The sequence below is a fragment of the Ursus americanus genome, chromosome 4 (assembly GCF_024610735.1).
Source record: "Ursus americanus isolate L20-20 chromosome 4, mUrsAme1.1.p, whole genome shotgun sequence".
Classification (NCBI taxonomy): domain Eukaryota; kingdom Metazoa; phylum Chordata; class Mammalia; order Carnivora; family Ursidae; genus Ursus; species Ursus americanus.
In genome coordinates, this window is record NC_142130.1 from 20,137,731 (window position 1) to 20,164,970 (window position 27,240).

General features: G+C 35.4%; 2 protein-coding genes across 9 annotated transcripts in view; one reads left to right on the forward strand and one right to left on the reverse strand.

The window, feature by feature from the left end:
- Positions 1 to 8,910: 8,910 nt before the first annotated feature.
- DCUN1D1 (defective in cullin neddylation 1 domain containing 1) overlaps positions 8,911 to 27,240 on the reverse strand; it is a 30,448-nt gene continuing 12,118 nt past the window's right edge. For 7 of the 8 annotated variants that reach the window (XM_045776611.2, XM_045776606.2, XM_045776612.2 and 4 more), the window contains 6 exons: positions 26,756 to 26,972; positions 25,436 to 25,604; positions 23,079 to 23,209; positions 12,100 to 12,182; positions 11,750 to 11,846; positions 8,911 to 10,428 (listed from right to left, as the gene is read on the reverse strand). In XM_045776611.2, coding sequence (XP_045632567.1) covers positions 10,349 to 10,428; positions 11,750 to 11,846; positions 12,100 to 12,182; positions 23,079 to 23,209; positions 25,436 to 25,604; positions 26,756 to 26,930 — 735 coding nt within the window. In that variant the 5' untranslated portion in view covers positions 26,931 to 26,972 and the 3' untranslated portion in view covers positions 8,911 to 10,348. Of the gene's footprint in view, positions 10,429 to 11,749; positions 11,847 to 12,099; positions 12,183 to 15,219; positions 15,302 to 23,078; positions 23,210 to 25,435; positions 25,605 to 26,755; positions 26,973 to 27,240 lie in introns of those variants that run through there. The other variant, XM_087861424.1, reaches the window with a different exon arrangement.
- On the forward strand, positions 16,368 to 17,691 carry LOC123778970 (L-lactate dehydrogenase B chain-like). Its single transcript, XM_087861422.1, is given in 2 exon segments — positions 16,368 to 17,285; positions 17,287 to 17,691. Coding segments are annotated over 2 exon segments (939 nt in total). The 5' UTR covers positions 16,368 to 16,643; the 3' UTR covers positions 17,584 to 17,691.

Here is a 27,240-nt window from a genome sequence, read left to right on the forward strand (position 1 = left end):
GGCTTAGGACTTCATTTCTGTAGGTATTCAGCTATCTCAATGAAGCTCTCCTTGACTGCCCTATTTAAAATGGCACATTCCACTGTCCTCTCCTTTTTCCCCCTCCATAGCACTTCTCACTATATATCACAATATATATTTTATACTAGAATGTAAGCTCCATGAGGGCAATTGTTTTTCTTTTGTTCACTGCTGTATTCTTAGGATAATGCCTGACACATTAAGGGATTACAGACATTTATTTGAATGAATGAATAAATTCTGAAAGCTCTGAGGAGTCACCAAAGGAGCTTAACTTAAGCCTTTCAGGTAAGTCATCCTGATAACAGCAAGAATAAGTGATTGGAAGAAAAACAGACTAAAAGTATATAGGAAGCCACAGGAACTTAGGCAATCCCCTGATGAAAACTTAAAGACAGTGACACTGGGAATCAAGAACATCACATGGACACAAAACTTATAAATGCTCCAAAATTGATCTACAAATTCTACACAACCATCCAAATCCCAGCTGCATTTTCTTGCAGAAATTGACAAGTTGATATTAATATTTGTATGGAAATGAAAGGGGGCCAAAATAGCCAAATATTTTTTGAAAAACAATTTGGAGGGGTCCTACTTCCTGATTCCAAAACTTAACTACAAAGTTACAGGAATCAAGACTATGTGGTTCTGTCATAAGGACGGACATACAGACTGATGGGAATTAAGAATCCAGAAACACACCCATACATTTATGGGCAATTGGTTTCCAACAAAGGGTGCCAAGACCATTCAATGGGGAAATAAAGAAAAGTCTTCTCAACAAGTGGTAAGCAGACAGCTGGATATTCACAGGCAAAAGAATTAATCTGCCCCCCTACCTCATACAACATACAAAAATTAACTCAAAACAGGTCAAAGACATAAAGATAAGAACTAAAACCATAAAACTCTTACAAGAAAACATAAATGTAAATTTTCTGACATTGGATTAGGCAATGGTTTCTTAGATTTGATATCTAAAGTTCAAGCAAAGAAAAAAATAAACTGGACCTTATTAAACTTTTGTGCCACAAGGCACTGTAAAAGTGAAGACAACCCACAGAATAGAAAATATTTGCAGCGGGGCGCCTGGGTGGCTCAGTCAGTTTAAGCATCTGCCTTTGGCTCAGGTCATGATCTCAGGGTCCCAGGATCAAGCCCCACATCGGGCTTCCTGCTTACCTGGGAGTCTGCTTCTCCCTCTTCCTCTGCCTCTGCCTCTCCCCCTGCTTGTGTGCTCACTTGCATGCTCTCTCTCCCCCAAAAATAAATAAAATCTTTTAAAAAAAAAAAAGGGAAAATATTTGTAGATCATATATCTGGTAAAGATCTAGCAGTTTGAATATATAGAGAACACTTACACGTCAATAATATGAACTCAATATAAAAATGGGCATACGACCATAACCAAAATTGAATTCAGCAGACCAATAACTGGTAAGAAAACTGAATCTGTAATCAAAACATCCTAACAAAGAAAACCCAATACCAGATGGCTTCACTGGAGAACTCTACTAAACATTTAAAGAACAATAATCCTCCTCCTCAAACTCTTCCCAAAAATTGAAGAAAAGGAATCCTTCCAAACTCATTCTGTGAGGCTAGCAATGCTGACACTAAAGCCAAACAAGGAAATGCAAGACTGTCTACAGACCAATATCCCTGAAGAATATTGATACAGAAGTCCTCAATAAAATATTAGCAAAGCAAATTCAACAGCACATCAAGGAATTATACACCACAAGTGGGAGTTATTCCTGGAATGCAAGGATGGTTCAACACATGAGACTCAATCATTCTAATACACATTAACTGAACGAAGTTACACGATACACATGATCATCCTAATTGATGCAGAAAAGCAGTTGACAGGACTCAACACCCTTTCTTGATTTAAAACAAACAAAAAACTTCAACACACTAGAAATAGAAGGAAACTATCTCAACATAATAAACACCATATTTGAAAAACCCAGAGCTAACATTATATTCAATGGTGACAGATGTAAAACTTTTCCTCTAAGAAAAGAAACAACACAAGGATGCCCACAGTTTTTTAAAAAGCAAATATTAACAGACTTAGAGGGAGAAATGGACAGCAATACAATAATAGTAGGGAATTTCAATATCCCCCTTTCATCAATGGGTAAATCATCCAGGCAGGAAATCAATAAGGAAACAATGGACTTAACATGTTAGACCAGATGGTTAATATCTTGAATATCAAAAGAACTACAACTCAACAACAAAAAAATCAAATAACCCAATTCAAAAATGGGCAAAGAACTTGAATAGACATTTCTCCAAAGATTTACAAATGGCCAGCAAGTATATAAAGAGATGTTCAACACCACTGATTAGAGACATGCAAAACAAAACCATAGATATTGCCTTGCACCCACTAGGATGGCCACTGTACAGAAAAAAGTGAGGCTGTGGAGAAATTGGAACCCTTGTGCATTGTCGGTAGGGTTGTAAAATGGTATAATTGCTATGGAAAACAGTATGGGGGGGTCTGCAAAAAGTTAAACACAAAACTACCATATGATCCAGCAATCCCACTTCTGTGTATTTATCCTAAAGAACTGAAAGTAGGGTCTCGAAGAGATATGTGTGCACTTAAGTTCATAGCAGCATTATTCACAACAGCCAAATGTCCACTGACAAAAAATGTTGTATATACCTACAATATTATTCAGTGATAAACAAAAGAATTCCTGTCACATGCTACAACATGGATGACACTTGAAGACATTATGCTAAGTGAAATAAAAGACGATCACAAGACAAATTACGTGATTCCCTTACATGAGGTATCTGAAGTAAACAAATTCAGACAAAGTAGGTGCTTTCCAGGGGCTGGAGTGTGAATATATATTTTAATTCTCTTATATTGGTAGAAGTGGAATTGCTGGATCATATGCTGTTTAACTTTTTGAGTAACAGCCAAGCTGTGTTCCAAACCAGCTGCTCCACTTTACATTACCACCAATATACAAGGGTTCCAGTTTGTCCACATCTTCATCAACACTTGCTATTGTCTATCATTTTGAGTAAAGCAATCCTAGCGGCTGTGAAGTCACTGTGGTTTTGATTTGCATTTCCCTAATGACTAATAATGTTCAGCATCTTTTCATGTGCATAATGGCCATTTGTCTATCTTTTTTGGAGAAATGTCTATTCAGATTCTTTGCTCATTTGTAAAATGGTTGTCTTTTTATTGTTAAATTGTAAGAGGTTTTTATATATTCTGGATACAAGACCCATTATGTTTTTAAATTAAGGAAACATCTGTTGATTTATTATAGCTTTTTATATCACACTTCATTAACTTTCAAAAATATTTTCAAGTTAGAACACATTCTTTAAGCACATTAAATGTCACCTTAAATTGCATAGATACTTAAAAATTTAAAGCAAGCACAACATTTTCAAACATATGTATTCCAAGCCAAGGAGTGGGGGCGGGGGGGAGGTATACCGGAACCCGCAGGTGGAAAGACTTACAGAGATTAATGAAATGTATGGACCTTATTTGAATTCTGATTTGAACTGGAAAAAGAATTATGAGATAATTTAAAATACTGACTGGATAATTACTAAGAAATTGTTAACATTCAAGAGTGATAATAGTATTGTAGTTATATTTAAGCGTCCTATCTCTTTGATATAAATACTGAAACATAAATGGAATTATTTGCTATGTGGTACTTGCTTTCAAAATAAATCAGGGTTGCAAAGATGGGTGGCATATAGATAGATCAAGATTGGTCATAAATTGATCATGTTGAAGCAGGTTCATTATACTATTGTACTTTTGTGTATATCTGAAATTTTCTACTCCAATGTCCACTATGTATAAGAGCACAGTAGCTGGCTGCAACTAAATGATACCAACTAAATTTTTACAAATTTAAAAAATTCCCAGTTATCTTAAAGCAAAAGAGTTCTGGGAAACTTAAAGAGACTGTGGCATATCTGTGCAGTGCAATGTCTGTACAATGTTCTAAGTATTACCACCAGTCACAGGCTAACTAAGCAGCTTTATCAACTATGATCCACACGATAGCACCAAGCACCAGCCACGAGCACTACTCACCCACACACTTGATCTCCTCAGCAGAGCTCTAAGCGACCAGAGCACTCCCCCTGGAAGGCTACAGTCACTTTTCTCACTGGCTACAGAAAATACTACCTTCAACTAAGTATATGTCTATAGTAATTTTACAGTGATCCCTCAGGCCACCTTATACTCACCCAAACTGCATATCCAATCTACGCACACATGAGTTAGGATTGTGAGGTATAATTTGCACACTTAAAATACTCACCAGAATGACTATAATAAAAAGACAAGTATTCACAAGGATGTGAAGAAACTGCAATGCTTATGCATTGTGGCAGGAATATTTTTAAATAGTACAGCCACTCTGGAAAAGAGTTTGGCAATTTTTTTAGAAAATTCAACAAAAATTTCCCAACCAACCCAACAATTACACTCCTAGGAATCTACCTAAGAGAAATGAAAACGTATGTCCACACAAAGGCAAATATGTAGAATGTTCATAGCATCGTTATTCATAATACTCCAAAAATATGAACAATCCAAATGTCCATCAACTGGTGAATAAACAAAATGTAGTCTAGCCATACACTGGGAGATTACGTAGCAATTAAATGAACAAAGTACAGACACAGGCTACAACATGAGAGAACCCCAAAAACATCATGCCGAGAACCTGAAAGCAAAAGACTTCAAATTGTATGATTCTATTTATGTGTAATTTCCAGAAAGGGAAAATTCATGAAACAGATGAAAGCGGCTGCCTGGGGCTGGGGGGCAGGAGAGGGAATCAACTGCAAAGGACCATGAGGGGAACTTTTATGGGCTGATGGAAATGTTCTAAAACTGGATTGTGAGATGGTTGCACAACTCTATAAAACCATCAAACTATATTTACAATGAGTGAATTCTATCATGTGTAAGTTATATCTCAATAAAGCTTTTTTTTTTCTTAAGTACCATTACACCAAAGTCTAAGGAACGACTATTTTAAAGCTCTGGCTGACAGCCTATTCATTTCATATAATTTCAATAGAATGAGTTCTAACATACTCCCAGGATTAAAAATAGCATTAGCATTTGCTTGAAACCTATTTTTAAAGGATTCCAAGTACATACATCTTTAAACTTTACCGATCAAGTATTACTCTTTTAGCTATGTGCCATGTTAACTATAAGACAAATCATTGTCTACAGCCTACACTAGCATTTTCTCTTAGCCATTTTCCCCCCTAAACGTATGCCCAACACTATTACTTTTTGTAAAAATCTTGTTTGGTATTGCCCCAGTTTTCCATTAAAAACAAAGTTTTCTCAGCATATTTCATCACTTGAACTAGAATTTTAAATATTTATATTGAACATGCTTCTAAATATATACATTTTAAATATAAAATATTATCCTTTTTTGTTTTGTTTCATCATTACGTCATTCACATACTGCCCCTGACAAGTTTCGAACTTCACTGTTTCAAATCAAGCTTTGCTTTCACTACTTTGGTTCAAAATTCTTCTTTGCTTTAAAATTATTTGATGGATTCTCCTTTCAAAGCAGTTGCTGTCTTCTATGATCAGACCTGCTTTAATTCTGGTCTAACTCCATCTCTTTCCATGCCACTGAAGAATCTGCCAAAGTGGTAATGTTCTGGCTTAAGCCAGGCATTTAAAAAAAAATTCTTTTAACCAAACATTTTCCCCAAACCAAATTTCATATGAAATGCCATTAACCTACAAGAGATAAAGTAGGAAGCTATGGATAAAGTGGAAGAAGAGGCACCTTGCCTCCATGACCCAACGTCATGGAATATAGCAGCCTCGAGGTTTGGCTTAAAAACCAATGCTCTACGTTACAAGTCACATTTCAGCACAGCACAAATACAAAAAAATTGAACTGAAAATACTTAATACTCATAAGAAAAACTTGTATATACTTAAATAAAAAATAGACTTTTTGGGACCTCAATTTTAAAAATGGGTAATTATAAAATAATTCCCAAAATAATGTCTTTAAAACTCCATAAAGACATTACTTTTTAGGAATTCCATCTACTACAAAGACTGTGTACCTTTTACCATAATTTCCTTATTCATGACAGATTTTTAAAAAAGATCAACCAAAGAAAAGCCAAAAGCCACAGTAACACAGAACATTGAGCCTAGTGGAAAGTGGTTAAATAAATAAATTGGTCAGCAGGAAATGCCAATTACCCAACAGGCAGTAAAGGAAAAATAAGATGGCAAGAATGCTCTGGTAAAACCGTTTATGTATCTGTAATTATGAATTTTTTAAAAAAAAGCACTATGCCTCCAGAATCAGATACAAATCAAGCAAATAATTCAACCAAAATGGCAACAAATAGTAAGGAAGGATAAACCTGGAAAAGGGGACTTGTACTATTAAGAATTTCAAGTTTATATTAACTACAAAGTATAAACCCCTTCCCCTCAGAAATCAAAGGTAAAGGTATCATGATATGTAACTTCACCACATTTCTAGAAAATAAATTATTGCTATGACTGTAAAAATGGAGGCAAGTAAAGAGTTTAGAAATATACTCGTTTATAATCAATTAAATGATGAGCCATAATTTGAACCCTAATTATCACATTATGTAGAAATCACAATTCAGGTATTGTGTCCTCAGTTATTAAGATATATGTTAAATAGTTCACATTTTAAAAACATTTTATCATTACATAATCAAATTTGATAAAATTTTATCAAAACATCTATGTATTCAATATAAATCATATTGTTAAAAGTTTTATAAAGTAACATTTAAAGAAAACTGCTGAGGTGCCAAATAATTATTTTCTATTAAATATACAACTTAACATTTAGAACTCATAAATTAATTCTTGCTAAAAGTTGATCAGGTTTACAAAGGCATACTTTGTGAACTATAATAAATTTCCCCAGCACCACCTTCCTTTTCCATTCCAAAATTCTTTCATTAGGTTTAACTTTCTTCTGTCATTCATACGTAAAAGTTACAGAAGGTTTACAATACGTAGTCTTAATAGTAACATGTTTTTAAAAAATCTAAGCAAAGTGCACATTACACTAGCTACAACTACTCAAATTCCTTGATTATCATCAAATAAAAATAGATGAACACTTCATTCACTTAAATCTTTCTGAGGAAGAAAAAAAAATAGTATAACCTTGCTTAAATAATAATTCCCCAGTAAGGATATTATATAAAAGATTTCCCATGTTATTTTATTTACTTTCTCTCATTAAAACTTTTTAAAAGTCTAATGAAGAACACACACTTATAATGCCATATTACACAACTACAGTACTGTTAAATAAAGCAGCCCAGTATAGTTGTAAACATTTTAAAAATGTAGTAAACAAGACGTGGCATGTCTTTTCTTCCCAAAACTTGCCATTACAATGCTCTTTCCATGAATAATTATTCTTCCTGGAAAAGTTTAAGGTATATTTTAGTCTTTAAAAATATTACACTGAAATAATATGTGAAAAGATTTAGTCATGGCAATTTCACTGAAGCTTTTATTGCCTCTGTTGGTAATATGACAGGGATTGTAAGAAGCACAATTGAACTTACAGAGATATGCAGATGATAGTCACTAAAGATAATCTTGATCTCAAGTATTTTTATATGTGGGCACTTCTAATTTTATACACTTTACTATTTAAAAAGCATTACATTTTAAAATGTGTACCTGTTTTGACATTTGGCAAAAAGGAAACTGTACCTGTGGTTCAATTTAAAACAAAAAATCAGCCTGGGGAGTTTACCAAAATGAAGACTGAAACACTAATGAATTAAAGCATTTCAAGTTGTGTGTGTGTGTGTGTGTGTGTGCACGCGTGTGTGCGTGTGAGAGCATGTGTGTCTCTTTCAACCTCTGTCAATCTCTCTCACAGACATACTCACACACATACATGGCCATATGTATAAGCATTTTTTTAGTACAAAATATTCCCTATAACCAGACATATATCCTCAAAATAATCACACCACATTAAACCAGTCTTCTCTTTTCAGCCCTAGTAATAGTATTGTTTAATTCTAAGATGCCATCATAGAGTGAACAACCTTAACTTTTATGCTACATAATTATATTCAAAGCTTTATGTATTTTTTGTTTATAATTACACAGTAATTATAAATGTTTAGTACCAAAATGATGACAAACACTATTTTGTTGAAAAAGGTCTTGCATTTAAAAGGAAAAGTCTGTAAACCCAAGGCACTAAGCCATGAACCAGTATCAGACTTCTAAGAAAAACCATTAATATTGAAGAAAAAAAAAAAAAAAAGCTAACGGGATCTCATTTTAAAACACAGCATACTCGAATTAATCAATCCGAAAACAATACCATAACTCAAAATCTTCAAGACAAAAAACAAAATAGTACATATATATATATATCTTTTTAAATTTTTCATAATTGAAGTTCCTCTTTATATTTACAAATATGAAATCAGGAAATACTGAAAGCAGCAGGATTCTTTTTTTCTCTTTTTTTTTTTTAAATAACCAATTCCAGTAACCTGAATAGAAGTTTTCAAAATATTCTTTTGGTAGAATTATATTCTTGAGTTGAAGTTATGATTGGAATATTAATATAATACCTATGGGAAAAGCTCAATTTCAGGAACTGTGTAAATAAAAAGTAGTTGTAAGATGTCGTCGTTTCTTAAAATCATTTCCACATCTACATAAAACGTACTGCTGTTCTGAAGTACATTCCTTTGATAATTTTAACATTGGACCTTAGAGAGTTGCCTGGATATACCAAGCAAAATCTATTCCTGCTAAAGACCAAAGTCATCCAATATATGAAGTTTTCCTTTTTTTTTTTTTTACTTGCCTTACAGAAATGTTTAAGAAAGCAAGAAAACCTTCACATGTCAGGAAGTGAACAGAGAAATGAGGCATCTTCCGCATGAAAGCAGGTCATGGGTCTTGTAAATGAAAAAAATACATAAAAGATAGAATTCTGCTTTGATGTGAAAACTGAGCTAATTTGAACGAAACAAAAAAGGTGAAGAAACTAAATAATTTACAAAAATAAAAGCCAGATTTGTATTTTGCATCAAGTACATGCTTGCTTGAAAATTTTTGCTCCTGAAGTATTTGGCAACCACAGTGATTAGCAGTTAAAGCAATTTCAACAAAATAAGAAGTCATCAAAAATGGACTATTTGTCTGAAAGCAGTACCTATAAGGATTGAACTTCATGGCTCATCATGACCATTTTCGAAATTTAATTCCTACTATCTTCTTATAAATTAAGAGAATTTCATTTGTGTTCCATAGTGTGCTGACAAAAAAAAAAACAAAAAAAAACAAAAAAAAACAAAAATAAACCCTCATGCCTAAAATTTAGAATATTGTATTGTGTAGCAATCTAAAACATTCAAAACAAATTAAATAGTTTAACTTATTCGACAGGCATATAAGCATTTCAAAATCATAATGAAATCCAATTACATAGTGCATAATGTAGACAGGAGTAGAATCTAACATTATGCAGACATTTCCTAAATAAAAGTTCCCTGTAAGACAACTATATATAAACAGGGGCAAGGTAAGTGCAGACTAGTTCTGTGGAACCTTTTGAAATCGAGGGTCTGAAACACAATAAATTTTTCAGGTAGGCACACCAAGTTATCCTAAAAATTTTTCACGTTGGTTATTTTGACATCAGTTACTCTACTCACATCAACAATACATGTGATTTGCCAGGAAAAAAAAAAAATCCCCCCAAACCAAAACACCATTCCAGATCTGGTACACTTAAATATATCACTCTCATTGGAAGTGCTATCAGCATAGTCTTTGCAACTAGCCCAAAGCATATATTTAAGAAGTTTTTATAAATTGTTTGTGATGTTCATATGTTTAATTCTTATGCCAAACTGTTTTCTGATGAAGACAGCATTGTGCTTTATGCATGAATGGAAACCTCAAAATAATCACCATAAAGCTTCTAAGACTTATGGGAGAATAAACTAGGATGGTCCACAGATATAAGATGAAATCCACAATGTTGGAATTATAAATGTTTAGAGCGGCCCAGACTAGAAGACAAGCCCAAACCACCATTAGAAGAATGAAATACGATATGGTCCAAGATGTATCCTTAAAGTTTTGACACAACCCTCAGTCTGAATTGTGAGGATTGATCTTCAGTTCAGTCCAGCCAGCAGAAATTGACTGTGCAATTTTCCGTTGTATTTATTGTACAGACTATGTACATTCTAGAAGGTTCCTTTAGTGCTACACTGTTGTACTTTTTGTCCCAGCAATTTGAGGGCGTGCAAATTCCACAAAGTCATCAATAAGAACAGGCCATGCTCCTGGGGGGAGGGGGGGGAACAGTATGGGAACAAAGAAAGGAAGAAAAGCAGAAATAAAACATTTTAAAGAGAATCCTTTACTCTTTAAAATACCTTCCCCACAACAGCTAAAGCATATCATTACAAATATTCCCACTGATAAGACTTCCAAAATTCTGACTTTTCAGAGTTTCAACCTAAAATATTCCTTGTATTCTCCCTGTGCTATTATTCTAAAACTTTATTATCCCCTGAATAATAAATAATAACTCTTCTGGCAATCAATCAATAATACCATGGTTTTCTGAAGACCACTGAACTGGCAGCCCAAGAAATGGCCATGCTCTAATGGCACGCTGCCAGCACTGAGAGCATAGTTAGGTAGGAGGAAAAAAAGTTTCCAGGCATTTTGTGGCAAACTCACAAGGGAAATCAACAGCAAGTATCAAATTCCATCCTATTTCATGATAATAAATTACTAAACGATTTTAAATTGCATATATGCATGCCTCTACACACCCACATGCCAACCTCCAAATCAGGAAGTTCTCCTTTTGTGTAAGGCATAACAGAAAGCACAATTATTATCAGTCATATGCAGGATTAGACATTTCTCACTTGTTAGTGAAGGCTGTACATTATAATGAAAACAAAGAGAAAAAAATAACATCATCTCTGGTTAGATTAATAGTTCCAGGACACTTTTAAGGAGGCCAAGGTCATTGGAGATTTTTCAAAGAGTACCTCTGTCTATTCGACAATGTCAAAAATGCATCCTGCTAATAACTCTCAAGGGAGGCCAGGTAAGGATGTGTGAGGAAGTCAATATAAACCACCACCACTTCTCAAAAAATAAAAGCACATATCCTCGTAGTGGACAGTAATATCACCTTTTTACATACATGAAAAAATATCAAAAAGATATCAACTGATGATCATTTACTGAATGCCAACAGTACTACAGTAGGCAGCTGAAGTACATTTCAAATTTAACAAAGTCACTAAACTTGAGTTTACAGTCAAGTTCACAGACAAGACAGATAACAATAAAAACACAAATATAAAGTACATTAAGAGAGTACTGAGTAAACTAAAAATCTAAAACATGGATGAAAACTATTCATGCCTTTCTGGAAGACAGGATTACTGAGTTGGTATTTAAAGAAACAGAACAATATAGACTAGTAAAGAGGACAAAGGCATTTTATACATTCAGAACGACACAAATAGGTCAGAGGACAGAAATCCAACTCCAAGAAAAACAGAAGTAGATAAGAAGTTCAAGAGTATGTGATAAAGTAAAACGAAAGCAAAACCAAAATTAGGCAAAAACGTTCATTACCTTCTTCATCATAATTAGACATGTCATCTGCAATCATTGTACTGAAGTCTAAAAGAAGATTCCAAGTATCTTTTGGTATTGATCGTTTATGATGTTCCTATTTTTAAAAAATAAGTAAAAAACATCCAAATCACCAAAGAGAGTTTCAAAATATCAGCCCAAATATCACCCAAATGATGCTAAATTCAAGAATGCAAAATAAATTGTGCAATGAAATTCTGGTAATCAAATTTCTCATTCTATGTCCACTACACACTCTGAGATGAGTCAGTCATGCTTTAAAAAATGTTAATTTATCTTCAAAGTAAAAATATAGAGAAAAGATGGAGCTGCAGAAAACATGAACTTACCAACAAAAATTTATTCCATAAGTCTAAGAATTTAAATCTTCCATTAAGCACTAAATTCCAGTAGGCAATGGCCATTTCTAGATCTGTAATATTAAAAATAAATTATGTACTTCAAATTCCATGAATATTTATCCCCGCAAAAAAAAAACAAAACAAAAAAAACACAGGTAAGACCAAAGATAGTCCTAAAAAAAAAAAAAAGGTTTTTTCCTGACTACTTATGTCGTAAAATTTTCACAAACAGATAAGACCAAGGTTTGCATCCTGCCTCCCTCACTAATGAACAGCCCCTTAGGGCAAGAAGAATATCACTTACCTCACAGTGGGTTTCTGAGGCCTAAATTGGTTAATGCAAAGAAGCACACTTGACTAGAAAAGTATTAAAATGTTAATGTAAGTCAGTGTTTCTCAACCTCAGCACTTTTGACATTTGGGGCTAAATAATTTTTCGTTGTGGGGGACTGTCCTCTATTTTATAACAGCAGCATCCCTGGCCTCCACCCACAGCTCCATTCTACCCCCAGTGGTGACAACCAAAACTGTCCCCAGACAGTGCCAAAGCTGGGGGGGGGGGGGGGGCGGGGGGCAAAGCTGCCCCGAGCTGAGAACCACCGATGTACAACTACAGGCTGTAACGCAAACGACTGCCCTCCACAATGGCTGACCCTGACTTCGGAGACCACGAAAACTACTGATTGAAAAAATTCATCAACTAAGATTTGCTTTTGGAAAAGTTTGATGAAGACGATATAAATGACTATTTAATTGGGTTTGGAGCAGAGTGAAGCCATACTGTTACATGACACAGTACAATGCCTGTCATGACAGAGAGAAAGAGCTATCTCTTTCAAGGAACTAAACCTGTTAAGAAGGTATCAAGCTTTTATGAGTAAATTTACATCTCTAGGTCAGGAAAAATTACATCCCAAGTAACTTAAAAGTCCTTTCAGATATGATCTCTAAACCACTCCTGATAATCTGAAGAATCCTGAGACTGGGGAAGACTCCAAAGAGGCTCACATCCTACCTCAAAGAACAATATATAGGCCATAAGGCAAAAAATCCCTCTGCCGCACTGGACCTTCACCTCTTCAAGGACAGGGACTGCACACCCCCAAATGAGCAGACTGAAACACACGGTATGCATTCCGAAACTGCTGAATGAATGAGCTTCCTACAGTTCCATGTGCAAATGCACTACTTACCTTCGAATCCATCATTATGTCTTCCTTCAAACTCAGAGGAAAAAGTGTCACTTTTCTTCTATCTAAAGATAAGCCCCTAACACCAGTGTTCTCAGGCCAATACCACCCTGCCTCTTCAGGAATCTCATCTACTGCTTAGCCTTCCTCTCTCCCTACATCTTCAACTTTGTCGTCTTCCGGCTTTTCCCCCCTCACGAAGAAATATGCTCAAGTTATAGCACTTACCTTAAAAAAAAAACAAAAAACCTTTCTTGGATCTCTCATCCCCTTAACTAGCTATCCTCTTTCTCTTTCCCTTCACGAATAATCTTGAAACACTAGATGGAGTCTTCTACTTTTATCTGTAATGTGCGCCTAAAGCAAGTATGAAAGTCAAATTCAGAGCCCCAGGTTTTAAGAAAACTGGAAATATGACACCAACTCCTAATCATAATACCTTTTTAATCTTTGCAGCCTTTAAGGCTCTATAGCCCATATTCCTTCCAGGTTAATTTTGTGGTTTTTTTGTTTTTTTTTTTTTTTTAAACGACGACACATGTTAATTGCCTGGCTCTAGTGCAGTACGACGGCTGCTATTAGCATGCTTAATGATCTCCTTCCCTTCAAATGCATGAAATTTATAACTAAGCTTATTACTAGTGCTAGCATTTTTTTCCTTTTCAACTAATTTTCACAAAATAAGGATAAGAAACAACAGAGATATTCAAATAACTACAAACCAGGAGACACCTATAAATACCCATTTGTCAGCCGATACACTAAAGAATCTGACAAGGGTGGAAGCGTATGTGCATGATGTTTGAAGGTTTAGGCTGTAGTCTACGGCCATACCACCCTGAACACGCCCGATCTCGTCTGAAGGTTTAGGTTGTAAAAGAAGATAATTTCTTTGTAATCTACATTCATTGCCCCATTTCCTCACCTCCCACACACTCTTTAATTCTATAAACTAGCGTGTACCTCTGTCACTCTACTGAAAGTAATCTCTGCCAAATAAACACTTTTTATGTCCTTAATTTACCTGGCTCTCTGCCATATTGGACAAAACTGAATACACCTCCTAGATGGAACTGTCACTTCCTTTAGCTTTAACTGATAGCGCTCTATTATTTTTCTCTGTCCTCTCTGGCTTTCTCTTTCTCTTTTATTGGCTTCCCTTCCTCCATTCATCCATTCGATGTTGGTGTTCTGTAATACTCTATGTCAGCAATAACCATTTCTACTCCCTGCAGATTTTTCAAACCTTAACTTTTTCCACGTCATACGCTCAACTGTCCTCAACAACTCCTAAACCTGAACCCTTTAGCTCTATGTTCTAGATTCATATATCAAATTGCCTAGGACATCTTCAACTGGATATCCATAAGCAGCTCAAATTCAACAGAGCTCAAACTGACCTCATTTTCTGCACAGACCCACTATTCGTTCTCTCAATGTCCTCACCCTACAGTGTTTTTCAATGAAACACAATTTCACATTGTGAAGAACTGCCCTATGCACTGCAGGGTATGTAACACCTTCCTAATGCCAGAAGAAACCCTCAGTCATTATGACAACCAAAAAACGCCTGCATGCATTTCCAAATGTCCCCTAAAGGTATTCAGAATTGATAGAGAAACTCCTTTCTTCCTCATCACGCACTTTCAGTCGAAGCACTTTCATTTTGGCTTCTAAGCACTTTTTAAATCTCTCTCTTCTCCATCCCTACTGGCAGGACCAATCCTAGGGTCCTCTTCCAGTCCAGCTAAATCACTGCAACAGCTTCATAACCAATCACTCTTCCTTTAGTTCTGACTACACTCCTTTTAAAGAACCACAATGCTTTCACATGGACCTTTCAGGCATATAAATTTGGTGTCACTTCCATGTTAAAATTCTTCAATAATTAAAACAACAATGAGATACCACTACACACCTTTTGAAATGGCCAAAATCCAAAACACTGACAACACCAAATGCTGGCGAGGATGTGGAGCAACAGGAACTCTCATTCATTGCTGGTGGGAATGCAAAATAGTACAGCTACTTTGGAAGACAGTTTGGCAGTTTCTTACAAAACTAAATATACTCTTACCATATGATTCAGCAATCGCACTCCTTGGTATTTACCCAAATGAACTCAAAACTTAGGTCCACACAAAAACCTGCACATGAATGTTTACAGCAGCTTTATTCATAATGGCCAAAACTTGGAAGCAACCAAGATGTCCTTTAGTAGATAGAGAGATTATATAAACTGTGGTACATCCAGACAAAGGAATATTATTCAGTGCTAAAACAAAATGAGCTATGAAGCCATGAAAAGACATGCAGGAAAACAAATGCATATTAATATTACTAAGTGAAAGAAGCCAGTCTGCAAAGGCTAATTCTGAAAAAGGAAAACTGTGGAGACAGTAAAAAGATCAGCAGTTGCCAGGGGTTAGGAGGAAGGAAAGGATGAATAGGCAAAGCAGAGGACTTTTAGGGTAGTGAAAATTCTCTGTATGATGCTATAATGATGGATACATGTTATTGTTACGTTTGTCCAAACCCACGGAATGTACAACATCAAGAGTGAACCCTAATGTAAACTTGAACTCTGGGTGATAATGATGCATCAATATAGGTATAACTGTAAGAAATGTACCACTCTGGTGAGGAATGTTGATGGGGAAGGAGCTATGTATGTGTGGTAGCAGAGGGTACATGGAAAATCTTTGTACCTTCCTCTCAATTTTGCTGTAAACCTAAAACAGCTTAAAAAATAAAGTTTATTAAAAATTTTTTAGGGGCGCCTGGGTGGTGCAGTCGTTAAGCGTCTGCCTTCGGCTCAGGGCGTGATCCCGGTGTTATGGGATCGAGCCCCACATCAGGCTCCTCTGCTGGGAGCCTGCTTCTTCCTCTCCCACTCCCCCTGCTTGTGTTCCCTCTCTCGCTGGCTGTCTCTATCTCTGTCAAATAAATAAATAAAATCTTTAAAAAAAAAATTTTTTTTTAAATCTGCAATGATTTTCCTATTGCCTTCAGATAAAATCTACACTTCTAGTTAAATGAACTTACTTACAGTTCCTTAAAGGTGCTGTGTCTCTCACCTCTGAGCAACTGAACTTGCTAATCTCCCCACAAGAGATGGCTTCTATTTTTTTTGGCCTTGAATACATATACTCATTCTTCAAGGCTCAAAAATTCATATCTTTGCTTGAAGATCCTGCACTGGAGGAGGTGCACGCAGCTAACCCTGTCTTCCTCACTCGACTCTTACAGCCGGTTCTCTCTGGGCACAGCGGCAACTCTTAAGGAAAAAACTGATTGCACCAGCTGCAGAACCAGCTGCAGAAGGCAACCATCCCAAACAATATGATCACTCTAGTGGGTGTTGGACAAGTTGGAATGGCATGTGCCATCAGCATTCTGGCAAAGTCTCTAGCTCATGAACTTGCCCGTGTGGATGTTTTGGAAGATAAACTCAAAGGAGAAATGATGGATCTGCAAAATGGGAGCTTATTTCCTCAGACACCTAAAATTGTGGCAGATAAAGATTACTCTGTGACTGCCAATTCTAAGATTGTGGTGGTGACTGCAGGACTATGCCAGCAACAGGGAGACAGCTGGCTCAATCTGGTGCAGAAGAATGTTAATGTCTTCAAATTCATTATTCCGCAGGTAGTCAAGTACAGTCCTGATTGTATCCTAATCGTGGTTTCCAACCCAGTGGATATTCTCACATATGTTACCTGGAAACTGAGTGGACTACGCAAGCACCGTATGATTGGAAGTAGGTGTAATCTGAATTCCGCTAGGTTTTCCTATCTTATGGCTAAAACACTTGGCAGTCATCCCAGCAGCTGCCATGGATGGATTTTGGGAGAATATGGCGACTCAAGTGTGGCCGTGTGGAGCGGAGTGAATGTTACGAGTGTTTCTCTTCAGGAACTGAATCCAGAAATGGGAATAGACAACAACAGTGAAAATTGGAAGGAAGTGCATAAGGTGGTGGTTACAAAGTGCCTAAAAAGTCATCAAGCTAAAAGGATATACCAACTGGGCTACTGAATTAAGTGTGGCTGATCTCACTGAATCCATGTTGAAAAATCTATCCAAGATTCATCCAGTGTCAACAATGGTGAAGGGGATTTATGGCACTGAGAACGAAGACTTCCTGAGCCTTCCGTGTATCCCGAACACTCGGGGCTTAACCAGTATGATCAACCAGAAGCTGAAGGATGATGAGGTTGCCCAGCTCAAGAAAAGTGTAGATACCTTGAGGGACATCCAGAAAGACCTAAAAGATCTGTGACTTCTGGCTTCTAGGCGGTAGAAATTTAAAACTACAATGTGATTAACTGTGAGCCTTTAAGTTTTTCATCCATATACATGGATCACAATTTGCTTTTATCTTCCTAAATACGTGAATCTGGTCTCACAGAATCAAAGCCCATGCTTGGTTTAATGCTTGCCATATGAGCCCTTGAACAAATAAAATTAACTACTGTAGCGTGGGAAAAAAATTGATCATCTTTGTGAAGACTCTGCAAACTCACCCAGACAGACTTAAGACATTCGTGGCTCCATGCTCACAGAGTAAGGAGTCAATAAATATTTTTTGAATGAAAAAGGAATACTCAAAAAAATGAGTAATAATTAAGAGTTGAAACGCAGGGGCGCCTGGGTGACTCAGCTGTTTAGTGTCCGACTCTTGGTTTCAGCTCAGGTCATGATCTCAGGGTCCTGAGATTGAGTTCCACGTCGGGCTCTGCACCTAGTGAGGAGTCTGCTTGAGATTCTCTCCCTCTTCCCCTTTTCATGCACCCCACCCTGGCTCGCTTGTGTGCATATGCATGCCCTCCCTCTCTCCCTCCCCTCCCAAATAAATAAATAAAATCTTAAAAAAAAAAAAAAGTTGAAATGCATAAGACTGTACAGGGATAAAACGGCAATTGCCACACATATATGAAAAACTGCCCTTTAGATAGAAATGTCTGGGTGACAAAGAGAAGAGCCTAGCTAGACAGAAGTGGTTTAAAATAGTAGTTTATTTCCCAGAGTCCACAGTCTCTCATGGTTTTAAGGAGGGCACATATTGCATGGTGCACTGGGTGTTATACGCAAATAGTGAATCATGGAACACTGCATCAAAAACTGGGGATGTACTGTATGGTGACTAATAAAACAAAAATTATAAAAAATAAAATAAAAATAAATAAATAAATAAATAAAACAGTAGTTTAGCCTCCCAACCCTACTACTAGTTAAGGAAATCTGGGTAAGTGAATTCACCTCTCCCTAATTCAGTTTAAAATAAATATAACAGTACCTACTCACACAGGGTTTAAAATAAATATAACAGTACCTACTCTCAACTTGCTGTAAGGATCAAACAAGTTAATACACATAAAACATTTAGAACAGTGACTGGTAAATAATATAGGAGTCCTTACTATCGTTATTTATTTTTAATAATTTTTAAAAGTATTATTATAGATTCTGAAGCAGTATTGGAAAAGAGTAAATTCAACAAGAAGGTAACAAGTGGCAACAATAAATAGAAGGAAAATACAGAGAAAAAGAGACAAGCAAATAACAGAATCTCCTAAAACTGATATTTGCAGAATGAATTCTTAAGCCCTTATAGTAAAATTAAAGATGTGAGGTAATCCCAGTGTCACACAAAATCAACAAGGCAACTTGGGATTTCATAAAAAGCAATGAACCGAGTGCAGAATGAACATGGAAATGAACTGAGACTGGATCCAAATACTGTCCCTAAAGAAAACAAAATGTTGCCAACTCACTAGGGAGGATGGAATGGTGATTAACAATCCTATTCACAATGTCTTCATTTACTTAGAAATATCCACAGTTAGCACAACATAGTATAAAAAAAAAAAATACAGAATGTGGGGCCAGAAGATCTGAGACTGAGTCCCAGTTCTACCAACTCTAAAGTTACATGACCTTAGTAAGTCAACATGTCTACCCACAAATTTCTCCATCTTTATGACAAAGAGGATAATAGGTTTTTTACTTAGCTCAAAGGGTTGTTAGAAGAACCAAATGGGATTACATAGATGAAAATACACCTTAAAAACACTCTATAAAATTATTTATTAAAGTAAATGTCTAATAAATAATCTTAAATTTTTTTAAATCAATTGCACAGGTGTAAGATTATAGCTGAACCACAGTTCACAAGAAAATAACCTACGATCTTTAGAATACTAAAAGTTCAGGATGGTCCTAAAAATGGCATGGTTGCTAAAGAACAAACGTAATTTTTGACCAAACAGAATGAACAGGCTCACAAAAAATAACGGACTCATGGCGTTCTACATTAAACAACCTCCTTCTGGAGTATTATGTTCAGCTTTAAGAGCCCTATTGTGAGAGAATATGAGAAATTGGAAATGTGCCTGGTAGGGGACAGTATAGCAATAACAAAGGTCTTCTCAAATGAAGAACAGTTAAAATAATTGGAATGCTGACCTGGAAAAAAAAAAAAAAAGAAGAGGGTACGTGACAGCAGTCTTTGGACTGGTCAGACTTCCTCCGTGCTGTCAGGAGGACAAATACGAGCAGTGGCAGCAGTGAGCACGGCAAAGATGCTCACTTCTTCATAAGGAAGAACTGTGTGATAAGAAGTAGGAGTATTCTGTGACGAGAACAGACCACTTCCTAAAACAATGTGTGTCCAATCCCTGGATGTTCCAAAGTAAAAACTAAACGAGCATCAGCTACAGATGCTACTTTGGACAGGTTAGACAACTTATGAAATCCCTCTCAAATTTAAGATTCAGAAGACTATCAGAAATGCCAGGTGACGGAAGCAGACGGTGATAGTGGAAGCACCCTATCCTGGTGTCAAAGGAAATCAAGTCACAGAAAATGAGAAAATATGGAAAACACCAGCTCTCATTATAACTAGCAGAGCTATTTATAAATAAACCACAGTGCTGTCACTGTCACTCTGCCAGTTTGTTTTGGGCCTCACCTCCTCTCCTATGATCTTCTAATTCTTCTCTGCCAAATACTGTAATTTAAGAGCCCTGTAAGCCCTTAGAAAGGCTGTCAAGAAAATGGTTTTCCTTTTAATTAAGTTCTTCAACTAAGCAAGTCATTACATTTCCTGACACCCAACACCAATGCAAAACAGAAGGAGAAACTAGGATTTGTTTTCCTATTATGTTTTTTTTTAATTAAGAATTTTTTAGTTTTAGTCTTACAGAAAAATTGAGCAGAAAGTACAGACAGTTCCCATTTACCTCCCCACCCCCCGTTTCCACTATTTTTAATATCTTCCTTTAGTGTGGTGTATTTCTTACAACTGATGAGCCAATATGGATATACTATTATTAACTCAAGTCCATATTTTACATTAGGGCTCACTCTGGGCTGTACATTCTATGGGGTTTTTTTAAAACAATTTTAAAATTGTGGTTAAATACACACAACAAAATGTATCATCTAAACCATTTTTGATTGTACAGTTCAGTTAGTATTAGGTACATTCACACTGTTGTGCAACCAATTTCCAGAACACTTTTTTCATCCTGCAAAACAGAAACTCTATACCCATTAAACAATATTACAATTTTCTTAAGTTCAGTACTCTACATTAGATAATAAATTTTTTAAATCTAATTCTATAAAATCTTTTTTGCAATTTTCCCTATAATCCAAAATTCCAATTTATTATCATGTTAATATATCCAACATCTAATAAAAATTTAATTTTGCTTTATTTTCACCACATATAATAAAAACTAAGATTCAATATCAAAACTATATATTCACCCCAAAATATCCTTAGTAGTATGCTCCGATATGGGATAGGGATAGAACTAAGGAAATAGATTCAGCCCATTTAAATCAACATTTTATATTCGTAACATTTTGTTTAATCTTATCAAAATATTGTGCTACATTTCTAAACACAACAAAAATAGTTATTGTAGTGTATACATATAAATTCAAAAATGTTAATCAGTTTTTATTTGTGGGAATGAAGGAGGAAACCAGAAAAAAGTAGCCCAGTTAACTGATGGCCACAGATAGTAGAGAAACTAACCCAACGTATCATCCATCCCAGCTTACTTTGCCTGCAAAATGAGGAATTTTACTGCAAGAAGAAAATCCAAACTAAACTGAACAATCAGTTGGAAAAGAGGTTTCATTATTTGTAATTCTGCTTTACAGGTATCTTGTATATCTTCAATCAATTCTTCAACCACATTCAGTCACTTCTTAGGCCAAATCTCCAATACAAATGTACACTTATCCCTTCCTCACTAGCTTTCAACCACTTCCTTGGTTTAATCCCTAGTCACATAATCCTTTTCTCAATGTGTTTTCCCCTCTAATTTAAAATATAAAGAAGGATTAGCTCAAGAGGCCCCTATTAGCCTCTCCAACTGCTATATCTTCAAAATCAAAAACAAACTCACTTCCATCATTGGTAAGTTACTTAACTTTCCTGTAGGCACATGAAGGTTTCCTCATCTGCAAAATCAGGATAGAAAAATGGCCAGCACTCTATTACTACATATCTGGCACAAGGCAGGTGATGAGTTATTGAACGAAAAAATGAGTAACTCATAAAACTGTTAAACATGAAATGAAGCAGTTCGTGTACTTAGCACACTGCCAGGCACATAGTAAATGGAAGATATTGCCATCACCAAAATCTTCAGTGCATCCCTACTGCCCACAAATCCTAATTTAAACCTTTTCTGCCCTGTTTTTAAAGGAAGCCTCTGGTTGTCAAGCCTGACAATGTCTCACCAACTTAATCTCCAAATAAGCATTCCCACTAAAATCCTATCAATGTTTTCTCTCTTCTACAAAGAAGCCAAGCTTATTTCTGAAGTTTCAGATATTCATTCATAACTATTCTCTCCAGCACCTTTTATCTTTTATCTTCCCTTGTACAGTCAAGTACCATATCCTTTAGTTCACATCCCATCTTGCCCAGGAAACATTTCCCAACCATTCCTGCTTTTACTCATTTCTCCTTTGATCTAAAACCCTCACACACGTTTATTATTGTGTATTACCTGCTATCACCCGATCTTTCTAGGTAAACTGTAAATTACACTGTAGCTTTTACTTCCATATCCTCTAACCATCCCCAAAGCAAGTGTATGGATATTACATACGGCACAAACTGAGCTAAACCATTAAGAGTGGATGATCATGGATAGGATTTCTGGATAAGAATATACTTGATAATCTTCATTTTTATTCTTTCTTACAGCTTCCAAACAAACATAACCAAAAAGAATAGATTTCTTTGTCATTCTATGACTCAGAAATCTTACAATGCTATTGCTACAGATCCATAGTGAAATAACTTATGGTCCTATGGTCCTACAATATCTTCTAAATAATAAATAAATATATACAAATATATATACATAAATATACACAAGTAAATAAAGGTACATATGTATGCCAGTGAAACAACTACTTATTTTCTATATTTTATATTTATATAATTTATATATTTATATTTTATTTCTATATTTTCTATATTTTTATATTTATATTTCTATATTTTCTATATTATAACTCTTAAAAAAAATCAGTGATTCAGATATGGTATCCAGGATAACCTTATTATTCAAGGTGCATGGTATTTTCTGATTAACTGAAAGCTCATTGTTTCTCATTGTTTTTCAGTAACTGGTATTTTCATGATGACTTTACGCTCAAAACGCAAAACTTTCTATTACAAAAGTGACAGTCAATGTATTTTAATATATTTGAAACATCAAATATAATTTAAAAAATTCTTACCTAATCCTTTTTGTCCTGGATTCTTTGCAAAATTAAATGTAAACTGGTAAAAATCCTTAAATCGTCCTGGTTCTTTCAATTCTTGTTCCATCTTGGGTATCTGGGCCTTTAGTTTTTCTATGCTGTCACATCTATATTGTAAAATTAAAATTTATAAAAGATAACTTTTTCACTATAAATTAAAGACTTACTTATTCCTATGATAGCTTATATTTATTTCATAGAACCTTTTAAAAAATCAGTTAGTTGAAATTTTATCTTTTTACATTACATAAGCAAGTATAGGGTTAGCTGGAGGAAGTAATAGTCTGGAGTGATTAAACGTCAGAATTACCATTTTTAAAGGAAATGGAGTATTACTTTTAATTATGTAATTCATTGGACTATCAACACACCCAAACTGTAGAAGTCAGCTACAGTGAATAGAATGTATAGTAATCACCATAACAATCACCAGTTTAAACAGTAGTAGATACTCCTTACCTGGTAAGAAGTCACATGTCTAGCTCTCAAACTAACTCAAAGCATGGTCTCTTGCTTAGGTGAGGAACCATTCCCCTTGAAAAGGTGTTGTTATACAAAGTATAATAAGAAATATCACCTGAGCCCCCTACCATCTCCAACTGCTTATCTCAAATCAGTATTAAGCTTTTTCTACATTTGCAAAGCATTCAACTTCCAAGGAATTGAAAGGGTCTATGTTCCCATCTTACTTTCCACATAACAGCCTGAAGGCAGAAATCCTCTTTTTTTTTTTTTATAGATTCCACAAACCATCATTCCATTTTTCTTCTAATCGTTTCTGATTTTATTTCCCTTCTATATTCTTCATAACACCTTCTAGCTCATTAGTTTGTAGACTAAAATTTTGATTTGGAAGTTCATTACATTTTATATGAATTCAGTTTCAAATGAAAAAAAAAGTTAAGTTCTAGTGGAACCTATCCTAGTACAGTAAATTCCAGCAAGTTCAGCATACAGCTGGCTTGGGAGGCAGAATACAGTGTCCAGGCCAGTTATTAATTTATTGCTCCTCTGCTTTAAACCTACCATTCTTTGCCCTACTTTGTGACTATCTGCAGTCAACTACCAAGAGGCTTTGTTTTTCTTACCAGCTGACTCACTGTTAGGTTCTACCAATAGAGGGCGACAAGAGGCTGGAAGAGGAAGAAGGAACTTCTATCCTAGCTTGTTTTCAGCAGCGAGCAGTGTTCACAACTGGTGGCAACTCACAGGCCCGGCCGCAAGCGGCCTCCAGCCAGTTTCTTCTCCAACAGAGCGGCAGGCAAAGCAAGCACCACAGGCCCAGTGTTTCTGCAGCAGCTACACCCCTCCTCTGAACTCCTGAATCTCAGCCTTGCAGGGATTTCTTTCGTTTCCAGGTTTCTTCCTTGCTCACTTCCTGCAGCTGCAAGGGTGATGGCAGCTTCCTGCATCTCCCACTTCTGTTATACCTCAGAATTTTCTTTTACCTCTTTTTACACAATACAACTTTTTTAATTTTCCCCGTTCAAATCACTGACATGGTTTTTGTGTCTTTTCTGGACCGACTGATTACAATGTCCCTCAGGCTTGAGAATCAGAATGCCTGGGTTCAAATTCTGGCTCTAATCCTACCTAATTCCATAATTTCTCTGTATCTTACTTTTCTCACCTCTAAAATGAGTAAACACTACTTCTCTCACAAAGTTGTTGTGTAGGTGAAATACTTACTTACTTAGCACAGTTCCTGAAATAAAAATGAATGTTCAACAAATGTTAGCTATTATTACTGGTCACCCACTAAAAACAGAAAGGGTAGCAACCCAACACCTATCCACAGACTGAATACTTTTTCATATTCTCATTAACTACAGACAACTAGACGCCATAGGTAAAATCTCTACCCATGACTTTTTAACTTATTTATCCCAAGTCATTTAGCTAATCAGCTGTTCAAGGTTTAAGTGGAACAAAAAGTGATTAGTAACTTCTAAGATTTTACATTCTAGGAGTTTGTTTATAAATTCAGAGTTCACAGCCTCACAGTGAGAAATAAATTAAAGCTTGCTCATTTCACTTATCCATGTTAAATATTAAAGCATAGTAATTTATTTTAATACTAATGAACCTCCCTTAGAAACAAATGATAAAAGCATAATGCAAATGGAATAGGCTAAACTACACAGAAACCTTGACAAACCCAGAAAACTATGTAACATGGGAAGGAGCTAGCATACTAGCTCATTTCTATTTATACCAATGTTTGTAGGCTGGTAAATTTAAAAACTGACATTTACAAATACATAACACAATTCAGTTCCACAGTTAAATCTCATAGTAATGTACCTAATTTCCTGCGGTAATTAGATACTCACCCTAACTCTGTCATACCATCCATGAACTCTTGTTTGGAGAACTCGCACTGCGTCGCTGCTCTGAACTTCCACGCAATGATCAACACACTAATGCTGGCGGGATCGAGTGCCAGGTCATCACAGAACTGCTGTATACCATCTATTCCAATTTTATTTTCATCTTGAGGATCTTTAAAAATAACAGTACAATATTAAATTAGTGCTGCACTTTATTATGCTATGCCTGAAACTAGGAAAGTAATGCTCTATATTCCATTAAAAAAAATGTTCACAAAAGATCAGAGATATGAAATGGTAATACTCTAACATATTTTCCCACTATAATATTTAAGCCACTTTGTCCCTGAAATGGCATTCTTGAGATGAAAGGGGGGGGCACTTGATTTTTAAGTTTTATTTATTCATGGGAAAAATGTGCCATGCCCATATACTCAGAAAATCAGACATTCCTACATAGAAAAGAAGGATTTTTTTTCTGAACATATGTACAGAATTTGTTTTCTTACAGCAAAGTTCATTTTATAATGGCAATCATTTCTTAATATCAGAAAAACTAAAACTCTGCAATTCAATCCCAATCTCAACAACATAAACATCTGTTGTTCAAATTAAAGAAAAAACCCAACTATCGATATATTCACTCATTAGATGGCAAAAATTTAAAGTAATGACAAATACAAGGAGAAAGAGGCACTCATACTGTGCACTGTTGTGGGTGATTCTCTAGAAATAAAAAATGTGCCCATCTTTTGGCTTCTGGGCATGAGTTAAGCATAAAATGTAATCCCACTTTAGGAAAAATTTTGAAAGAAACTGTGTTATCTATTTCTGCATAAACATAAAAGATACGGAAGGATCCACACCAGGCTATTAAATATAGGTTCCCTCAGGAGAATTAAGAGGGAGAAGCTATTAACTTCTTCTTTATTCATCTATTATATGTTGTTTAACATTTTTAAAGTATTACTTCATAGTTCTTTAAAGGTTGTTAAAATTATTATGCAGGTTTTCTTAAAATTGGTTCAGCTGAATTTTATGAAAATGGGGGGGGGAAATCCAGGCCCCCAGTCACTATTAAAAAACTGGAGCTTGAGGGAAGAAAAAAGGGAAAAGATAAGGGAGGAAGAAATAAAGAGGCTAAGAAGAAATTTTAGTGAAAAGAGGGAAGGAATTTCTCTCACATCTCTTGAAATAATACTAAGATCTACAGAGCTCTGCTGGACACATTCACCCAATTTTTGTTCTATGTATGCCTGATTTCTCATAAGCATGTAACTGTGGAAAACCTAGCTCAAAATATTTAAAGTCACAAGCACTCACCTTTGTATCTATTGTATAGTTGTTCTAACTTCTTCCTGTCCAATGATCCTTTTACACTCTCTCGTATATAAAGTTCAGGATTTTGGAAAAAATTGTCTGTTGCAACATCTAACTTCCAGTCATTTTGAGACAGACAACTTACTGCTGTTTTTTCACTAGATTGTGTGAAGATCATAAACTGACGAACTTTATCCTTCTGCGATGATTTCAACTTGTTCTATTGAAACCAGAAAATAAATTGAAACTACGTAAAATCAGATGACTATATCTATATGGCCAACTAATCATTCTTAGCAATATTTTTTCCTCATAAAATACTAAAATATTTTAAGTCAAGACTAATTTTTTATCTATTATTCAGAAAGACAAAAGTTTTTAATGTAAAACACAAAATTTAGTATTTTACAGAAGAAATTAAAAGGTAAAGGAGTTTCGACCACCCCGCATTTCTCCTAAAAGTGGGTCCTGAGCACATATATAAAGGC